Source organism: Pan paniscus, chromosome 22, assembly GCF_029289425.2.
Source record: "Pan paniscus chromosome 22, NHGRI_mPanPan1-v2.0_pri, whole genome shotgun sequence".
Classification (NCBI taxonomy): domain Eukaryota; kingdom Metazoa; phylum Chordata; class Mammalia; order Primates; family Hominidae; genus Pan; species Pan paniscus.
Window position 1 is genome coordinate 30,720,136 of NC_073271.2, and position 20,101 is coordinate 30,740,236.

At 44.8% G+C, this 20,101-nt stretch overlaps 1 protein-coding gene across 2 annotated transcripts in view; it reads right to left on the bottom strand.

Moving 5' to 3' along the window:
- Positions 1-18,314, bottom strand: part of RCAN1 (regulator of calcineurin 1) — a 98,826-nt gene extending 80,512 nt beyond the window's left edge. The window contains exon 1 of one of the 2 annotated variants that reach the window (XM_034948140.4): positions 17,960-18,314. In XM_034948140.4, the coding sequence (XP_034804031.1) occupies positions 17,960-18,211 (252 nt within the window). In that variant the 5' untranslated portion in view covers positions 18,212-18,314. Of the gene's footprint in view, positions 1-17,477; positions 17,619-17,959 lie in introns of those variants that run through there. The other variant, XM_063601327.1, reaches the window with a different exon arrangement.
- Between the last annotated feature and the right edge of the window lie 1,787 nt (positions 18,315-20,101).

Genomic DNA, 20,101 nt, shown 5'->3' on the forward strand with positions numbered 1-20,101 from the left:
CCCTTGGCTGGACCCACACTAGGGAAGGTGTCTGCGAGGCTCGGGCCTGCTCACTGTGCTGTGCGTTGGTCTGCACACACTGGGACTTCGGTGATAACTTACAGAAGGGAAATGGGAGGGGAGGAGTAAAGAAGGGGTTGGACAGTGACACCAGCTTGAGACAGAGAGTAAGAATCCTGGGCTCCCAGTTTCAGTTTCATCATGAACTTGCTGTGTGATGTGGGCCCAATCTCAGCGTCTCTGGGCACAATGAGTGGCCACCAGGGCCTTTCTAGCATTCATATCTTACCCTTCCATGAATGAGCGAGGAACCCGTGCAGCCCAGTTCTGCAGCTACCAGCCACATGGGGCTATGTCAATGAAAATTAGCAAAAGTAAACACTCCTCGGTAGTACTAGCTACATTTTAAGTGCTCAATAACATGACGATTTAAATGAAAATTAATTAAAATGAAAAAAATTAAAAGTTCAGTTCCTCAGTCGTATCCACCACATTTCAAGCACTCAGTGGCCACAAGTGGCCAGTGGTTACTGCAGTGGACAGTGCGGATACAGGACACTCCCACCACCCTAGGGAGTTCTCCACGGGGCAGCATCGAGAGTGTGCAGATGGAGATGTGGCTCACAGAACGTTCGGGAAGCTGCTTCTTTAAAGAAGAATTGTGTGTCAGCTTGGAGCCTATGTAAAAGTAATGAAAGAAAGCTAGATGTGTCTGTTGGGGTAATTAGGTCTGTAACAGGGAAAGTCATCAAGATACCTGAAGGTGACATAAAATACCATATTGCCACACCCAAGCTATGGTCAGTGGTGAAAGACTAGCGTGTTTCCATAAGATGAGAATACCCATCTGCTGCCTCTATAATGTTGAAATACAATATGAAGTATTATAAACAAGATGGAAAAATCATCATTATTTGCAGGTGATATGATTTTATACCTAGAAAATGCAAAATAATCAACTATTAGAAATAGTCAAAGGCTTTAGCACAGATGGTTGGTTACAAAATTAATACACAGAAACAATAATCTTCTCTATATAGAGGTAAAAATAAGTGTAATTTAAAAATCCCATTTTTAAATAATTTCTTAAATTTACATAAAAATGTTCATATTGAAGAATCTAAAACATAAATACAAATTAAAGAAATAGATAGGGTCTATATAAAGAAAACTTCCACCCTGTACTGAGTAGAGAAAAGATGGCTTACATAAGTAGAATAACACCATAGGAACCTAGGATGTAAAGACGTCAACTCTCCCTTAGTAACTATAAACCCAAAGCAATCTCACTCAAAATATCAATGGGTTTGGATGTTCCATTTTCATTTTCATTCTTGTAAGGGAGTAGACGACAGTTTGAAAGTAACAGTATACTTCTAGAGTTCCCAAAGAAGAAGCAGCAAATGATACTAGCCAGGAAAACAAATACTGGAAAAAAAGAACAGGAGAATTCACTGTATTAATTGTTAAATCAGGCTAAAATGTAAGATCACAGTCATGAAAACAGTAGTATGAAACTGGCTTAGAAATGAACAAAAAGATCAAGAGAAGAATCCTGATAGAAGAGCATATTTGATCATTTAGGTGGTATTTCAAATCTTCAAAGAAAGAGCACTGCTTAGCAAACAACATTGGAACACCCCACAGGTAACATGCAAATGAGAAAACCAGAAATCTAACTCACTCCTCATACCAGAATGTCCAGTGAATTAAAAGCAAACATCAACAACAAAAATGTACAAGTTCTAGAAGAAAACCTACTCCTATACATCTTGGCCTAGGTATGAAACAACCTCAGGAGAAAGGAAGGCAAAATTTCTGCATCTGAACTACAAATAAAAATAATACAAATTTCTATGGAGTAAAAACACCATAAAATCAAATGGCACACTGGAGAAAATATCTGTTATATATGCAGTAAGGTACTAATTTCCTTAATAAGCAAATAACTTACATATTCCTAAGTACAGACGATAAACTCACCAGAAAAGTAGCACAAGATATACACAATCAGTTTATAGAGGAAAAAAAACAACAACTGACTAATAAGCATATGGAAGGGTCAGCTTTGTTCCTAATTAAGGAAAAGCAAATTCAAACAAGATGATACTATTTTACATCTATCAGAGATCCTGGCAATGATTCAAAATGATTTCTAATCCCCAGTACTGGTGAGAATGTGGGCAGAGAGGAACTCATGCGATGCTGGGGGTAATACATCAGCATAAACAGTTTGCAGAGCAAACTGACAGTATCTATTAAAACGTAAAGTAACCATACCTCCTGGCTCAGAAATTCCACTTCTAGCAGTGTATCTTACAAATACATTTACATAAGGAAACAAAGAATGCTGTTTGCAACATTATTTATAATAGGGAAAAAATCTGGCAACAACCTAAATGACAATCAATAGGAATAGCTGGTTGAGTTGTGTTATGTTCTAATCATGAATCATCAGGTAGTCATCAAAAGAAGTGCATTAAATTAGCTGGGTGTGGTGGCAGGTGGCTGTAATCCCAGTTGCTCAGGAAGCTGAGGCAGGAGAATCATTTGAACCCGGGAGGTGGAGGTTGCAGTGAGCCGAGATCACGCCACTGCACTCCAGCCTGGGCGTCAGAGTGAGATTGTTTCAGAAAAAAGAAATACATTGAGTCTACTGACAAGATATCCACAACATGTTAAAAAGCCAAGTAGCAAAATATAGTATGCAATCTAATACTACGTAATGTAAACATGCAGATGGTACCTATTTAAGTGTATTTATCTTTCCAAACACACCACATATGTTTATACATGTGTGTGAAAGGGTACACATACACTCAACAGAGGCTATCCCTAAAGAAGGGTTGAGAGAAGATGGGATACCAACTATTACTTTGATAGTTAATTATGCCTCTGTGATTTGAGGCATAATTAACAAAGTGATAGTTGGTCATAAAAAAATCATCTAACGAATGTGACAATCTATAGTTGGTGCCTACTATCAGCAAACGGTACTTACTATGAGTCATGCTCTTCATGCATTTCTCCCCAATGCCATTAAATAGCCTCATGGGCAGCATGACCAATAGGTATAGACCTATTGCAAATGGTGGGTAAGTTTTTGCTTAAGTCAGCTTGTAATGGCTGTGTTGTGTTCTCTGGCTAGAAGGGTAGATAAGGGATAAGTTATCCTGAACCTAAAGCACAAGAACTGGCCCCAACAACCACGAGTCCAGATCACTCTATGCTAAAGCCCCTCACTCCAATCTTCAGTCACCTGGTACCTCCCTATGACACAGGTGGCTCACAGAATCATCACTGGGGACAGACTGCTGGGTGGCATGCTGCTGCAGGGCTGAGAATCGCGTTTTTTAAGGTTAGTTCATTTAATTAAAAGCACAGCAGGGTGCTGCCTACTTTCATTAAGAAAGGTCATCTTCCCCAGCATATTCTAATGGAAACCAGGGCAGCATTCAGAGATAGGAACCATCACAAGTTGATTTTGCCCTCTTAAGGTAAGATACGGCAAAGAATGACCAGCCACCTCCTAGCAGGGTGCTGAGGCTGGCTGGTGCAGTAGGTGGAGATTTAGCAGATGACAATATATTTCTGAAAAGGTCTGTTTTTCCTCTAAAAGGCATTCTAGGAACCAGGAGAGAGAAGGGAGAAAGGAGGGGAAGGGGAAGATCAGGAGAGAGGGAGGGAAAGGAAAGGAGGCGAGGAGACAGAAGAAAAACCTCACCACCAAGCATTAGCATTTATTTCTCAATTGCAATATTTTTATTTTAAGTGGCGCTAAGAAGCCTAGGATTTCTTTCTTCAATAATAATGATTTTTATGCTTTATAGTTCATGAGGCTTTCACATTCATTATGTTGAGATTTATTTTCAAAAAAGTGTTTAGAGTCTTAAGTTGTTTGCAACTTTGTAGCAAAGCTCATTTCACATTAAAACATCCTTTTAGCAAAGTCTCAACATACTATAGTGAAATTAATACAGGTTTTTCTAAGCATTTATAAGTGTTAAAAGCCATGCCAGTCTGCTGGCATAGCATATATGGTGCTGCGGCATTCTGAATATTCAGTATCTAAATCTGTTCATTTCATACACACATGCACGTGTGCTCACAAACACACATGCATGCAGGCACACACCACTGCAAAATTTTTAAGCTGCAGGACCCCCGGCCTGAAAAAAATGCACACAGCTTCTGAAAGTGCCTGTTACTCATGGGAAAATAAAGCTTACTATTTAATGGACTTAACAATATTTTCATGTTCATGATGATGTTTTACTTCCACTGATACACAAATATTTATTAAGTGCCTACTATGTGGCAGGCACTGTCCCAGGAACAGGTTAAGCAGCTGCAAGCAATGTAGACACTGTAATTTCTGCATTTTAATAAAATTGCTAACTCATACTAAATACTTACTATGAGCCTGATATTACTGTAAGCCCTCTATTTGTATTATGTCTTTTCATCCTCACAACACAACCCCAGGAGGTAGGAGCTTTTATAATCCCACTTGATAAACCAGGAGACCTAAGTGCAGAGAAGTTAAGTTACTTGCCCAAGGTCACACAGCTGGTTACTGGCAGAACTGGGATTTGAATCCAGACCAACCCTCCTTACTGCTGTACACTGATGTAGTTTAACAAGAACAACTCTAAACTAAGGTGGGTGTCCATCTATAAAGAAGGTGAATGCTAGGCTGGGCACGGTGGCTCACACCTGTAATCCCAGCACTTTGGGAGGCCAAGGTGTGCAGATCACGAGGTCAGGAGATCGAGATCATCTTGGCTAACACGGTGAAACCCCATCTCTACTAAAAATAAAAAAAATTAGCCAGGCGTGGTGGTGGGCGCCTGTAGTCCCAGCTACTTGGGAGGCTGAGGCAGGAGAATGGCATGAACCTGGGAGGCAGAGCTTGCAGTGAGCCGAGATCGTGCCACTGCACTCCAGCCTGGGCAACAGAGTGAGACTCTGTCTCAAAAAAAAAAAAAAAAAAAAAAGAAGGTGAATGCTGTCCACATTCAGGAAGGATTCAGAGATAACAGTGATCACATGTGTAGGTATAGACACCTTCACACTCACTGCACTCTCAGCTGAGCCATGAAAATTACTAAGATTAATAAGCAGCAACAAAACCTGCACCTAGAGAAAAGAAAATAAATGCACAGAAAAATAAGCAAAAAATTAAACAGTGACCTAATATAAAACTGGTAACAACATATTCATTGACATTAAAACAAGATCCTTCATAAAGACTAAATAAATATTTTCTGAGTATCTCCTGTCCTTGATACGATCACAAACGTTACCATGCTACATGCAATTCTCACAGCATCCTAGTAAGCCACCATCTAGACCTCTTTACAGACACAAAGCTGAAGATGCTCAGAATCTCAGGCACAGCCCTGAAGGCAGCCAGCTGGGTCCACTTCATTCCAAGACACAAATGCAACACAGAATGCTCTATGCTGCCTCTGCATAACCACCCCTTTCACTAAATGCAGGAAGTCACCCCCACAACCAACAAGCTCTATACCCGCACCCCATTTCACCCTGTGTCTAGTTTGAAAGATACACCTTGAATTTAGCTATTCTAGAAAGAGATACCAATACAAATGAACCCTGAATCACTTTCCAAACACCTGCAGGTGTTTCCAGGCAGTTCATGAACTGTAACACACTGAATTTTTCTGAACGGTGGTCTGTTTTGAGGGGCTGCACAGCAGTTTTACTGATTGTGGACCAGACCACCTGAGATCCACAGGTTGGGATGCATGTGAGGGAAGCTGTACAAATTCCCCAGAATCGTGACTCCAGCCCAGAACACTGTCACTACTTGACCAGAGTGGTGGTAATTCTGGAATCATCCGGGTGACCTGCCTACCAGCAAAAGCTTTTCCTTCTTAATCTACTGAGTAACCTAATACCTGAAGCCAGCTCAGAAAATTCCCATTATCTCTGAAATAAAATGTTTTCATCTGAGTTCTCTCTCTGTATTTCTTTATGCTGGTATTTTCATATTTCATATTCTTTTCATAATAATGCTGATAATTTCAGTCATCTTCAGGAGGAGGGTCATTCCTTTCAAAAGTCTCCCCTTCAGGTGAGCACGTTCCCCTATTTGTATTCTAAACAAAGGGGGCAGAATCTCCCAGCAGCAGGGAATAGGTCCACTCAGGAAGCGGCTTTCTCACCTGCACAGTTTCTGCTGGAGGGAGAGGGGTGTCTCTCCACTTGAAAGGTTCAATTACACTCTTATCTTTATAATAATAGCTTCTCTGCAGCACAAGGCATGCCTTCTCCCTTCTGAAAGTGCACTTTGCCTTTGATGCCTGAAATAAAGTGTAAGTCAACCAGCAAGCTCCACTGCAGCACACACATGGAGTTACTGCCCCCCGGCGGCGACCGCTGGTCTTTGAACAGCATTGGACAGGCCCTCGGTGCAAAGCTCTCCCGCCCCTCCACAAGCTGGAGACTGCTCTCCAGCAGCCCCCTACCTGCGGCCTGGGGACAGCCTTCCCTGGCAATATTACCGGGTACCCCTGTTCCAGCTGGCTTGGACTCCCGAAGTCCTCCCGGTTTGTATGCTCCGGGTTCTTTTGGATGGCGCTGGGAAAGAGGAGACCATTATTCGCTGGAGAATTAAGTGGGCAGAGTAAAACCAGCAGGCTGCAAGAAAAAAAGACCTGCTTTTGAGTTTTGCCAATATCTATTGAGCACCCTTGAGGACATTTCGTCACCCTTCTCAGCACGAATTTCTCACTGAAGAGATGAAAGGCACAGCCTTGGAAGAACCTTCTGGTCCCAGGACTTCGAGAACCCCAGAGTCGGATATCCAGTTACCCCGGGATTCCACAGTGCTTATTATTTCTATAAAGGGTGAAGAAGTCTCCTTCATTTATGAAATGGGGAAATAATAGTATATATCTTAGAAGGTTGTAAGAAGGATTCAAAGAGATGATGTACCTAAAATATCTGGCACAAGTGGTAAGTGCTAAGTAAATAGGAGACCTATAATTGATTGTAAGTATAATTGATTGTAAGTGCTAAGTGAATAGGGGACCTATAATTATAATTTATCACTCAAGCTTCAGAGTGGGAGAGGGTGCTACTAATGATTTCACTTGGATGACAGGCATAAGCCAGGATGGACAAAGTGGGATGAGACATGTCACCTTATCAATCAATAATTGCCATCATGACATTTGGAAAAGTCTTCAATGTTGGCAGATGTTTTGAGAAACATTTTACTCAAGTGATCTGGCCTTGTGAGGCTATTTTTGGCAAATCTTCAAGCAGTAACTGGACAGAATCCGTCTTGGGGTCACTTTTTTTTTCTTTTTGAGACACAGCTCACTCTGTTGCCCAGACTGAAGTGCAGTGGCACAACCTTGGCTCATTGCAACCTCCGCCTCCCGGGTTCAAGCGATTCTCCTGCCTCAGCCTCCCGAGTAGCTAGGATTACAGGCGCCCACCACTATGCCCGGCTAGTTTTTGTATTTTTTAATAGAGATGGGGTTTTGCCATGTTGGCCAGGCTGGTCTTGAACTCCTGACCTCAGGTGATCTGCCCGCCTCAGCCTCCCAAAGTGCTGGAATTACAGGGATAAGCCACAGCACCCGGCCATCTTGGGGTCATTTAAATCATCCCTGACACAGGGGTCATCTCAGATCAGTACTGTATATGTTTCCAAGACCAATTAAAGACACAAAGTTTAAGTGACTGAAATGTACCTCCTCTCTAGCCACATGCTGGACAAAACAGGGTACGGGTGGAAGCCAGAGAAGCTGTGTGGAAGAGAACTAGAATCACATTGAAGAAATGCTCTTTTTGAGCAGATTCCTACATGGAAAACTCTGATTTACCTTATGAGGGTGTGGGGAATGAGAGGCAAGTGGGCTGTGAGTTCCGTGAAGGGAGAGGTGGTGTTTGTCATTCACCAAGATCTGTCTAGGGCTGTGCCCTCCTTACATTGGGGAAGTGGGCTGCCAGCCTGGGGCCCCACAGCTGGTTTTGCAACCAGCACAGTGCTCAGAACATAGATGGCACCCAAAAGGTATTTGTTGAATAAATGAATGAATGAATGGATTGATGGAGCCAGGATTCAAATCTGGGTCTGCCTGGTGCCAGTGTCCAGGCACTGCTTTCCACCTGAGCACCAGGGTGCCACCTGCCTGGCACGCCATCGGCATGCATAAACATCCAGTACATATATGTGATAGTTAATATTAAGTGTCAACTTGATTGGATTGAAAGATGCAAAGTATTGTTCCTGAATGTGTCTGTGAGGGTGTTGCCAGAGGAGATTAACATTTGAGTCAGTGGACTGGGAAAGGCGGACCCACCCTCTATCTGCATGGGCACCATCTAATCAGCTGCCAGAATAAAAGCAGGCAGAAGAATGTGAAAAGACTAGACTGGCTTAGCCTCTCAGCCTCCATCTTTCTCCTGCGCTGGATGCTTCCTGCTCTCCAACATTAGACTCCAGGTTCTTCAGCTTTGGGACTCAGACTGGCTTCCTTGCTCCTCAGCTTGTAGACAGCCTATTGTCGGACCTCACCTTGGGATTGTGTGGGTCAATACTTCTTAATAAACTCCCTTTTAACTCCTCTTTATATATATCGATCTATCCTATTAGTTCTGTCCATCTAGAGAACCCTAATATAATATAAATACATGACTGAAAGAATGAAGAGTCGTAACTCGTGTGAATCTCTGTTTCCCGTAGGTAAAAACACTCTCTTCACAGAGCTGTCCTAGGATTGAAATGAGATGTGAAAGATATATGAAAAATTCATTCGCATTAATGCCATGCTTTAAAATGATGAGCAGCAGCCAGGTGGAGTGGCTCACACCTGTAATCCCAGCACTTTGGGAGGCCGAGGTGGGTGGATCACAAGGTCAGGAGTTTGAGACCAACCTGGCCAACATGGTGAAACCCTGTCTCTACTAAAAATACAAAAATTAGCCGGGCATGGTGGCAGGCACCTGTAATCCCAGCTATTCAGGAGGCCGAGGCAGGACAATCACTTGAACCCGGGAAGCAGAGGTTGCAGTGAGCCGAGATCGTGCCATTGTACTCCAGCCTGGGCAACAGAGCAAGACTCGGTCTCAAAAAACAAACAAACAAAAAAAGATGATGAGCAGCACAGGCTTTAGAGTTAGCTGAAACTGGGTTTGAGTCTAGGGATCAACAGTTCCTTACCTATGTGACCTCAGACAGGTTACTTGGCCTCAGATTCCTCTTCTATAGAATGGGGATGATAACAGTACCTATGCCACAGAGTTCTTGTAAAGATAAAATGATATGTCTTGTGGAGTCCTGATAAGTAAACAACAATGAGAAAGGGGCCCCAGATGGGAGAGAACAATGAACAGTAATTCTGAGAAATGGCCAATCACAAACAACCCCTGGGCACAGTGACCTTTTTCAGCACATAGCCCCCTCCAGCACAACCCTATAAAACTTCCTTCCAGCCTCTGCCGCTTGGCAGACAGCCCCTTCTCTGCTGTGCTGCCTGCTGCACCCTTGCAACATATTTTTATACTTTCTCTAATAAATCTGGCTTTCTTTACCTGCAACTGTCTTGGTAAATTCCTTAACTGCCTGTGACACTGACCCCGGCTAGGTGCACCCGTGACATGTACTACATAAATAGGGTACTTAATATACAAAATAAAGCACTTCATATTAATGAATAGAAGCTATTTTATTATCTTCAAAATAAAGCACAAAGATTAACAAAAATTAAAGGTGATTATCACGGATTAAATGCTTGCATCCCCCAAGTCCAAATGCAGAAGCCCTAATCCCCAGTGTGGCTTTATTTGGAGATGAGGCCTCTAAGGAAGTAATTAGGCTAAAGGAGGTCAGAAGGGTGGGGCCCTAATATAATAGGATTAGTGCTCTTATAAGAAGAGACACCAGAGAGCTTGCTCCTCTCTCCACACACTGAGGAAAGACCACGTAGGGACACAGGGAGAAGGGGGCCATCTGCAGCCCAGAGGAGAGGCCTCACCAGAAAGAGACCATGCTGGGACCTCGACCTCAGACTTGCAGCCTCCAGAACTGTGGGAAATACATGTCTGTTGCTCAAGCCTCCTAATCTGTGTTTTTTGTTATGGCAGCCTGAGAAGATTAATAATACAGTGATAAAATAAGACATGCTATTGTTATGTTGAGGAACTTTCTGAATTAAATAACATTTTTGTCTCTTAATCGTGAATTCAGGCCAACCTCAGATACCTCTCTCTTTGGCATTAATTATGATCGCACATGGGAATTTCATGCGGCACCTGCTGAAATTAGTAACAAAAGGAAAAGTACTGGACCTTTCCAAGTTATAAAAGGTTTAGCTTCCCGAGTTCTTTGTTCAGAAATATGGTGGGTAACTGCTCTTGATACTCAGAAACTTAGTAACCTAGCTATAGTCCTCTCAATGAAGTGTTCCATGTTAAACTATAGTGGCTAAAACTGTATTCTTTTATGGAGCTGAAGCTAAAAAGAAAAAAATCAGATTAGAAAAAAATCCTCTTTTTTCCCTCCAAATAAGTCTTTTTAATAATGTCAGGGATCCGTTTGGATTTGCTCCCTTTTTTTTTTCAGACAGAGTCTTGCTCTGTATTCCAGGCTGTAGTGCAGTGGCGCAATCTCAGCTTACTGCAACCTCTGCCTCCAGGGTTCAAGCGATTCTCATGCCTCAGCCTCCTGAATAGCTGGGACTACAGGCGCGTGCCACCACACTGAGCTAATTTTTGTATTTTCTAGTAGAGATGGGGTTTCACCATGTTGGCCATGCTGGTCTGGAACTCCTGGCCTCCCAAAGTGTTGGAATTATAGGCATTAGTCACCACACCCAGCCTTAGAAAGAAATCTTAATATGCATTTCTAAACGTTGATTGCTCCACAGAAGTCAAAAAAGTTTACAAATTTAAAAATGTACTAATGAATATCTAACTGTGGTAGGCAGCCTATAGCAGGGATCGCCAACCTCCGGACCACAGACCAGTGCCAGTCCATGGCCTGTTAGGAAGCGGGCCGCACAGCAGGAGGTGAGCAGCGGGTGAGCCAGCAAAGCTTCATCTGTATTTACAGCTGCTGCCCATTGCTCACATTACTGCCTGAGTTCTGGCGGCAGCAGAGTCCCATAGGAGCATGAACCCTATTGTGAACTGTGCATGTGAGGGATCTGGGTTGCCCACTCCTTATGAGAATCTAATGCCTGATGATCTGTCACTGTCTCCCATCAGCCCCAGATGGGACCATCTAATTGCAGGAAAACAAGCTTAGGGCTTCTACTAATTCTACATTATGGTGAGTTGTATAATTATTTTATTATATAATAATAGAACTAAAGTACACAGTAAATGTAATGCACTTGAATTATCCTGAAACTAGCTCCCTGCCCCCTGGTCTGTAGAAAAACTGTCTTCCATGAAACTGGTCCCTGGTACCAAAAATGTTGGGGACCACTGGCCTATAGGATGGCCCCCAGGGATCCCCACGTCCTGGTATTTACACCCTTTTGTAATTCCCTCTCCCTGAGTGAGATTTGCAGTTACCGACTCGCTTCTCAGGAATAGAATACAGCGAAAGTGATGGGATATCACTGAGATTAGGCTACAAAAAGATGGTGGATCCCATTCCATCTGGCTTGCTCTGAGGGAAGCCTGCTGCCATGCTGCAAGCCACCCTATGGAGAGGGTGCAGCAGCCCCCACACAAGTGAGCCTGGCAGTAGATACCACTCCTTCAGTTCAGCCTTTAGATGAAACCACAGCTGATATTTTATTGCAGCCTTGGGAGAGACTCTGAGGCAGGGGCACCAGGCTAAGCCATCCCTGAATTTCTGACCCACAGACACTGTGACATAATTAACATTTATTATTTAAGCCACTAAGTGTTGGGTTTGTTACATGGCAGTAGATAACTAATACACAAACCTATATTGTATATACAGACCCAATCACTCTGACAGGCATTTTATGTGTATCATAAAATGTGAGTACTATCAACAGCTCCATTTACAGGCAGGGAAACCAAGGCATCGGTAGGATAAATAGCTTCCCAGAGTCACACTGCATAAGTGGGAAAGGTATGCTTAAGACCCATAGCCTTAACCAGTATGCTTCCCAGCCTCCTCATGTAGACTTCACTGGGGAATGTGAGCATATTAAACCCAGCTAAATCTTCAGAGGTGAAAATAAATAAAAAACCTACCCCAACTATATCAAATATAGTAAAGAATTTCTATGATGATTGAAATTTACACAACATGAAGCCAACCCTTTCCCCAACGTCAAAGTTTGAGTTAAGGTAATTAATATTCTCCTGATGTTATACTTTGAAAATGTTTCTGTTTTTCCCAAGAAGAGACATTTTTACTTTCTACTGCCATGGTATAGCCTCCTAATGCTCAGAGATCATGGCAGAGTGATCGGCTGTGTCTCATCAGCATTCTTATGCTTTGATGGTGATTAGTATTTACAAAGGAAAAAATTGTCTCTCGCAACTGAACTGTATGTGAAATGACTGGCACTTCCTCAGCATCCTTGAGATGAGTCCTAATGATTCTGCATAGACAATGTACACCCAGGGTCTACCTATCCCACACATGCTGATGTGTGCACAGTCACTATTACTGTACCAGAAGTGATGCGTTCTCAGACCTGCGCAAACAGGCCCTGCGGTGATATGTATGAAAATGAGTGGATCACATTTTTTTAAAAGGAGAGAAACAAAGAGACAAAGAATATAGCCTGAAATATAAACATTGGAACCAACAGCTCCTGCCTTAGCTATTCTGCTCTAGCACAAAGCCTATTTTTTGTTCCTTTATGTAATTGTCCTGAGGCTGGAAAAGCCTGAAGTTGCAGGCAGTAACATTTAAAGCTACTGCTATGGAAGAAAAAATGCTTTAAGCAATGAAGGTGACAGCAGATTGAGCTGAGAGGGGAACCAAGCAGTTGTTAGGGGGTGGAGTGGTGAGGAGGATTTAAAGCAGCTCTGGATGTGAAAAACATCTGATTTTAGAGTCAGAAACCCTAAAATTAGAGAAATAGTGGATAACTGAAAATAAACTTCGCACATATGTAACATGTAGCTTTCAAAAATGTACAACATTCTGAACCTTCCCAAATAAATTAAACTCCATACCATATTGGAGATAAGATCATTTAAGGGGAAATTTTATTCAGAATTTAAATCTGAGAAACCGCATGCCTCACCCTCACACTAGGGTGAAAAGTGAAAATGACCTAAAACTGCCTGGATTTTCCAGTGCAATAGAACCCAACTGTTACTCTCCTGCTAGGATGTCACATTTTACAATATGCTACGACAGACTGGCTTGGAAGAGGAACAGGCAGAAACGCAGCCAAGTATATACAACCTCAGGAGTGGAAACTATGTACATCAGCAGGGCCACCTTAGGTCCTCAAAACACTTCAATCATCAAATTGCTTTCGAATGATGTCCTGCGACCAGAAAACAAGTTTTGGGAGGCCAAGTGCATGATCTGCCATTTGGGTGGAGAGTGAGCAGCACCCATTAAGGCGAACGGAGGTAACCTAAGGTTAAACCAAATGCCCCATCTCCTGGTCTGTGGACGCCAGTGACCCCGCCTGCAGGCCACAGGGTCAAACAACAGTCAGGAGAAGGAAGCCTGCAGACCAAGGGCCTGGCTCCCAGTTCAGGAAATCAAGGCACAGAAAGGGTAAGTCATCTAGCTAGAAGAGGGGCTTCATCAAATTTTCAGTGATCTTTTTAAGATATAACGATGCCTCTGGTCAGGCCAAACCCCGACTTCAGACAATGGTTCCCAACCTCAGCTAACAATTAGAATCACCTGGGGAGCTTTCCAGGCGATTCCCAGCCCCAGAGATTGGAATGGGTTTGGAGTGGCCTGGAAATGGGAATTTTTCAAAGCTCTCTAGAGACTCTGACGTGCAGCTAAGGTTGGGAGCACTGCTCAAAGGTCTCTACTCACATAAAGAATGGAAGGATGTCACTTCTACTTCTTTCATGCTGATCCGAATATTTTGTTATTAAAAGAAAGTCATGATAGCACTACATCTATCACAAATCTTAGGTGAGTTGTTTTTGTTTTTGTTTTTTTTTAGGTAAGTTTACTCAAGCGAAAAGAGTAAATTTTTCTATAATTTTCTGACTTAGCCTTCCGGCAAAGCTCTATGAATCAAATATACATTCATATTTCAGACAACTGAAAAAAGGGTATTTGTTTCCATTACTATACGGAACTATATTCACTGCTTGGAAATGAACGGAATATTATCTGAGAACTCTTAAATTCCTGGTCAGCTTGATGATGACTGAACAAACTCTTATTCCAGGGAACCAACTAACCATTTTCAGCAATTCAAAGCACATGTAATTACTGGTTCAAAGCATTTTGAATTGTTTTGCTTTTCTAAATAGAAAAGAAAAAAAGACTCACAAAAAGAGTACTATAATGGAATATGTTCATCAAATATTTGTACAAACAGAAAATAATCATATTTTAGTAAAAGTTTTCATTCATCTGTAACAGTGTGAATCTAATACATTTAATTAACAAACTCATTATACAGTATTTACAATATTGATCCTGAGCCAGCCAATGAAAACAAATCTTACATATCTGGCCAAGCAATTATAGTTACAAAACAGCTTCTGATGTAAATTTTCAAAAGAATTCTAGTTCAGGTTAATTTTTTTTCTTTCCTTGAAGACTAAGCTTACAGAATCATGTGACTATATATAAAGAAGTTTGATCAAGTCTTTTTTCCTCACACCATCACTCTCCAGATCCAACAGACTAGCTAAGGAGGGGACGGCCAGACCCCCAGGGACTTTTGTCAGCATTGCAGTTAATGATCTGTTTACACAAGGGGAGATACCACCAACCTAAAGTAGATTTACATTTACATTACATCATCCAAAGGTGACACCCCAGTCTTAATAGTAAGACTGCCGCATTGAAACCGCAGAAACTACATATTCCCACCTAGAAGGATGGTTTCAGCTAAATGAGAAATGGTCCACTTGCTGCAAGGCTTACCAAGGACCCGCTGTGACTTTAGCTCTCAGGTTGCCCACTGCATAGAGCTATTTGCCCTCGGAGACTGGGACTCCCTTAGCCCACCTGGTTTTTGGGTTTTCACTGATTGCTGTATATCTCACAGGACCCTAGAATTGGACACCAGTGCACAACCCTGCCTCATCCCCATTCTGAAGCTCCAGATTCTCCAAATGGAGAGAAGAGGCTCAGATGGAGGCTCTGCCCCTTTCTCCATCTCCAAGACCACCATCCTAGTCCCACTCCCTTCCTATCTCCCCTGGATGATGGCAACAGCCTCCTACCAGGTCTCCTTGCTTCCTCTCTAGTCTACCCAGTTTCCCTCCTGAAAGCCATTCTCCACCAAGATGTGCAATTAGAATCACACCTGAATCCTTACCATGGCCCCAGGGGAATGTTTTCTGGTTGCTTATCCAACCTCAGCTACCAATCGCCTCTCTGTCTCTCATGCAACCCTTCAAGTCCTTTAAAAATGGAGTTCACCCTGCACTGGAGCTTCTGCACCTGCTAGTCCCTCTGCCGGGATGCCGGCCACACAAACACCTCCCCAGGGAGCTTCTTCCTGTCAACCTGGTCCAGGCTGTGCAGAGGCCTCCCTGGGCCACTCCATCTAAAGTGGCTCCATACTAACTCGTCTGTGTAAGTCCCCTTTATCCACACTGTCCCCAGAGCCATTATCTACCCTTCTGTGGGCCCTGAAAGGATGACCCAACCTATGGACTCCACTGCAGGGGCTCCCTTGCCTCCTAGCTGTCCTTTGAGTTCTGCCAATGAAATCAGAAGCCTGAGAATTTCTTCCCTGCCTGTACCCTGCCTTAGCATCTCAACTCCACACCTTCAAGTCTACAGCTCCTGGCAGGCAGCTCCTCCCCTAGGTTTCCAGCCACGTGACTTCCTCCCCCAGCTCCAGCTTCCAGCTGTTGCTCATGGCTGCAGGCCTGGACATCCCTTGTTAGTTCCCTCAGGACTGCCCCAATTCACCAGCTCTTCAACAAAACCCCCACAGTGTTAGGACCTGACCACTCTGACCAAGCCCCCTCCCCTTGCTCTCTATCCCTGTTTCAGTCTCTTCGTCGCATTTATCACTATCCGAAATGATCTTGCTCACTTGCCTTTTTCCTATTGTCTATCTCCCCCTCAACCACTGGATCCTAAGCTCCATGAAAGCAAGGAGCTTGAAATGTTCCCTGCTTTATCCTCTGGGCCTAAACCAGTGGCTGGAACACAGTAAGCACTCAATAGACAGCAAAGCCTGAATGAACCAATGCTACATTGTCTCTGCTCAAAATATCACCGTATCAGTAAGACCTTCCCTGATCATCTTATGGAAAATAGCAATCTCCCCTCCACTCCCAGATCTCCACTCCCTCCTCCTGCCCTCCAAGTCTTACTTTTTCCTATAGCATCATTACTTTCTGATACATTTGATATTTCTTTATTGCTTGTTTCCCTTCCAAAAAATGTCAACCCTGGAGGCAGAAATGCTATTTTATCTACTGATGCAGCCTCAGAGCCTAGGACAGTACCTATCCCGTAGCGAAGTCTCAATAAATATTTGTTAAAATGAATAGCTAGCGAAGTGGGCAAACTTTCATACAACACAATTTCAGGATTGTATCCAACACTGGAAAAAATTGTCTCCAACACTGCAAGTAAGTGCCGTCTTACGTGACTTGACCTTGTTCTAGCAGAAAGACAGCCTAGAACTCCTAAGGAAAAGGTTTGAAATGCTGGCTAGCGCTTAGTTTATATGGAGAGGAAAAGGTTTTAGAGTAAGATCAATCAGTAAGACCCTGAGTTCCTGACAATTGCTGCTCTAGAAAGCATGCCTGGAAGCTTACCTAAGCACACGGCCATTGTAATTCCTTTCAGAAAGTAAGTGAACATATAAATTATAAATAAATGACACTTACGCACACCATTCTGTTTCACAGTGGTGTTGTATTGGCAGCAGCCTTCAACTATAGTTCACTGACAGCATTTGTGGACCCACAGCCAAGCGCTGAAAGCACTGCTTTTTTTGACAGCTGCTCTCCTAATGGGGCATCTCTCAAAGACCGGTTTCATTCTGTGACGCCCACGTTGTCCACATTTTATTCTGCACAATAACTGCAGATTTGAAATAAATTCCTCCTCCCCACCACCATTATTGATTACTCATACCTGCCCCTCACCCTCCAAAGTGTCTAAATTGTGTGGATTTTGCGGGGGTAGGGGGAGGCGGGGGAAGGAGTCGACTCCCCATGTACTGGGTGTCCCCGATGGCGGCAAGCCACACCTTCACGCAAGGGGGCAAGGTTCTTGACTAAATATCCTAAAGGTCTGAAAGATGGTCCCCTTCCCCCCAACACAATTCCACCAAAACTGGCCAGCCGCTGGCTAATGAGCAACCACGGATCCTCACCCAAACATTGGCTTTTCTTCCAATAGTGCAGATTGGGAATGCAGGGACGTCGTCCTATTTATGAACACTGAGTCACGTCGCCGCTCAACGTCTGTTTCCTCCTCCCTAGGAATGAGGTGACCCCCTCCTCCAGCGAGTAAATGCGGGGCGATGGCGAGAGCGCAGGGGGCGGCGGCGCTGCCCCGCCTTGGGGAGCGAATTCACCCCCCTAGTCGCACCAGCCTGGGCGCACACGGGGGCCGGGGCGAGCCTGTGGGACTCTGCAGTGAGCTCCGCGCGCCCCGGGGGTGCTAGGGGACCGGGACCCTCGGGGCGCCGTCCCCACGCCCCAGCCCTGACGGGTCCGCGGCCGAGCAGCCCGGGGGGCGTCGCTGCCTCCCCGCCCCGCGCGCGGCCGGGACTGGGCGCTGCGACCCACGCCGCCTCCTCGGGCAACAAGTGTCCGCCCTCCGCCCCGACGGCCCGCCCGGCGCGGCCCTCACCCGGCACAGGCCGTCCACGAACACGCGCGGGTCCAGGTGACAGGCGATGGTGGCGCTGGGCAGGTCCTGCAGGTCCACCTCCTCCATCTCGCAGTCAATGAAGCTCCAGTCGCCGTCGCCCTCGTCCGCCTCGGCCGCCCCCGAGAGGGGCGCGAAGGGCCGCAGCGTCACCCCGGGCCGCGCTCGCGCCTCGGCCGCCTCCGCCGCCTCCGCCGCGGCCCCGAGCCGGGGACCGGCCACGCCGTCCTCCATCCCCGCGCCCGCGCGCCCCTGTGCGCCCCAGCGGGCTGCGCCGGGCTTGCGCGCCGGAGCCTCACGCGCTCCCGCCCGCGCCCGGCCGGCGGCTCCGCCGTTAACCCCCTCGGGATCGCGCGGCGGCAGGCGGCGGGCTGTCAGCAGTCTCCCAGCGACACGGCCTCCCAGCGCCAGCCCCGCCTGTCACCGTTCCGCGCGGGAGGGGCAGAAACCCGGCGCGGCGCCCGCCCCCCGCCAGCCCCTAGGGCCGGCCACCGGCGGATCCAACGGTGGCCCCTTTAAGGCCGGCGCCGGTTGGGTTATTGTACCCCGCCCTTCCAGGAGACGGGGCCAATAAAGGAACGGAATTCTCTTCACGTGACCTTCCTTCTGCCGCCCGAAGCCCGAAGCCTCAGGGCGGCCATGTTGGTTAGGGGCAAAGTCCTAGTCCCCAGTTCCGCTTTTCTGACAGCTGGTGCCAGCTGAAGGACGCCGGGCAGAGTCCTCGGCTCTTGGGCCCTTGGGGTGATAACTGGGGAGGCAACGTTTTTGTGGTTCCCATGCGGGGACGTTTTGAAGCACAGGGGCCCACTTTTGGGAATTTAAGCGAGACATAGTCTCCCTGTGGCTCTGTGGCCCCTGGCAAGTGGTTAGATGCTTACCGTATATTATCAGATATAGTCGCAATAAAGACTGAACTAGACCATGATAACAATGCCTTACTTTTCTATTTCAGCGTATTAGTCACTATACCATTGTGAAAATTTATGTAATTAGAAGTAATTTTTCTGAATTACCACTATTTGCTATGTACAATAGGACATAACGAAAGAATTAAGAGATCACCCCTTTCCTTTGGGGAATAGCGGAAAAATAAGAGGACCTCAAGTGAGCAGACATGTCTCTTCCTGAAAAATAGAATTCTTTTTTGGACAGTATGATACAGTGAGAACTTGGGTCTGAATTTCAGCTTTGCTTTTTAACTACTTGTACAAATAAGCTGAATCTTAGTTTCCTCATCTGAAAAAAATGAGGACATATTACTAAGAATTCGGTCAGTGCTTAATAAATGGTAGCTGTTTATGCACTGGGTTCTTTGGAGGTTGTGAAATCACAGTTATATTTTTTCTTAGAGTAGGCTTACTCTCTAGTTAGGAAGTGTTAGTAATTATAACAAAAAGTATATCCAACAGCTGAGATTTATTCAGAACTTGCCATGTGCACGGTTCTATGATTACTATTATCATAGTCTTAGGACAGTTTGTGTCCTCAGGGAGTTAAACCCAAGAGGAATAATAATACCCATCTAGAGATAACTCATAAAATAGAATATGATATGAGGATGTGAAGAAATTGGAACCGTCATACTGTGAAAGGGAAATCTTGGGCCCCCAAAATCACTAAGGAAAACTAAAGCTGGAAGTTGCTTAGAGCCAACCTGCCTCCCATTCCATTCAAAGTCACCCCTCTGCTCACCGAGACAGATGCATTTCACCGAGACAGATTTGCCTCCTTTATAAAGACTAATCAGAAACTCAAAGAGTGTAACCATTTGTCTATCACCTATCTGTGACCTGGAAGCTCCCTCCTGCCTCCTGCCTTTGCAGTAGTCTTCCTGCCTTTGCTTCAAGTTGTCCTGCCTCTCCAGACCAAACCAATGTACTGCTTACATACATTCATTGATGTCTCATGTCTCCCTAACATGTATAAAACCAAGCTGTGCCTTGATCACCTTGGGTACATGTCCTCAGGACTTCCTGAGGCCTGTCATAGGCATGCCCTCAACCTTGGCAAAATAAACTTTCTAAATTAATTGAGACCTATCTCAAATTTTCAGGGTTCACAATATATTGCTGATGGGCATGTAAAATGGCGCAGCCCACTTTGGAAAACAATTTGGCAAGTCCT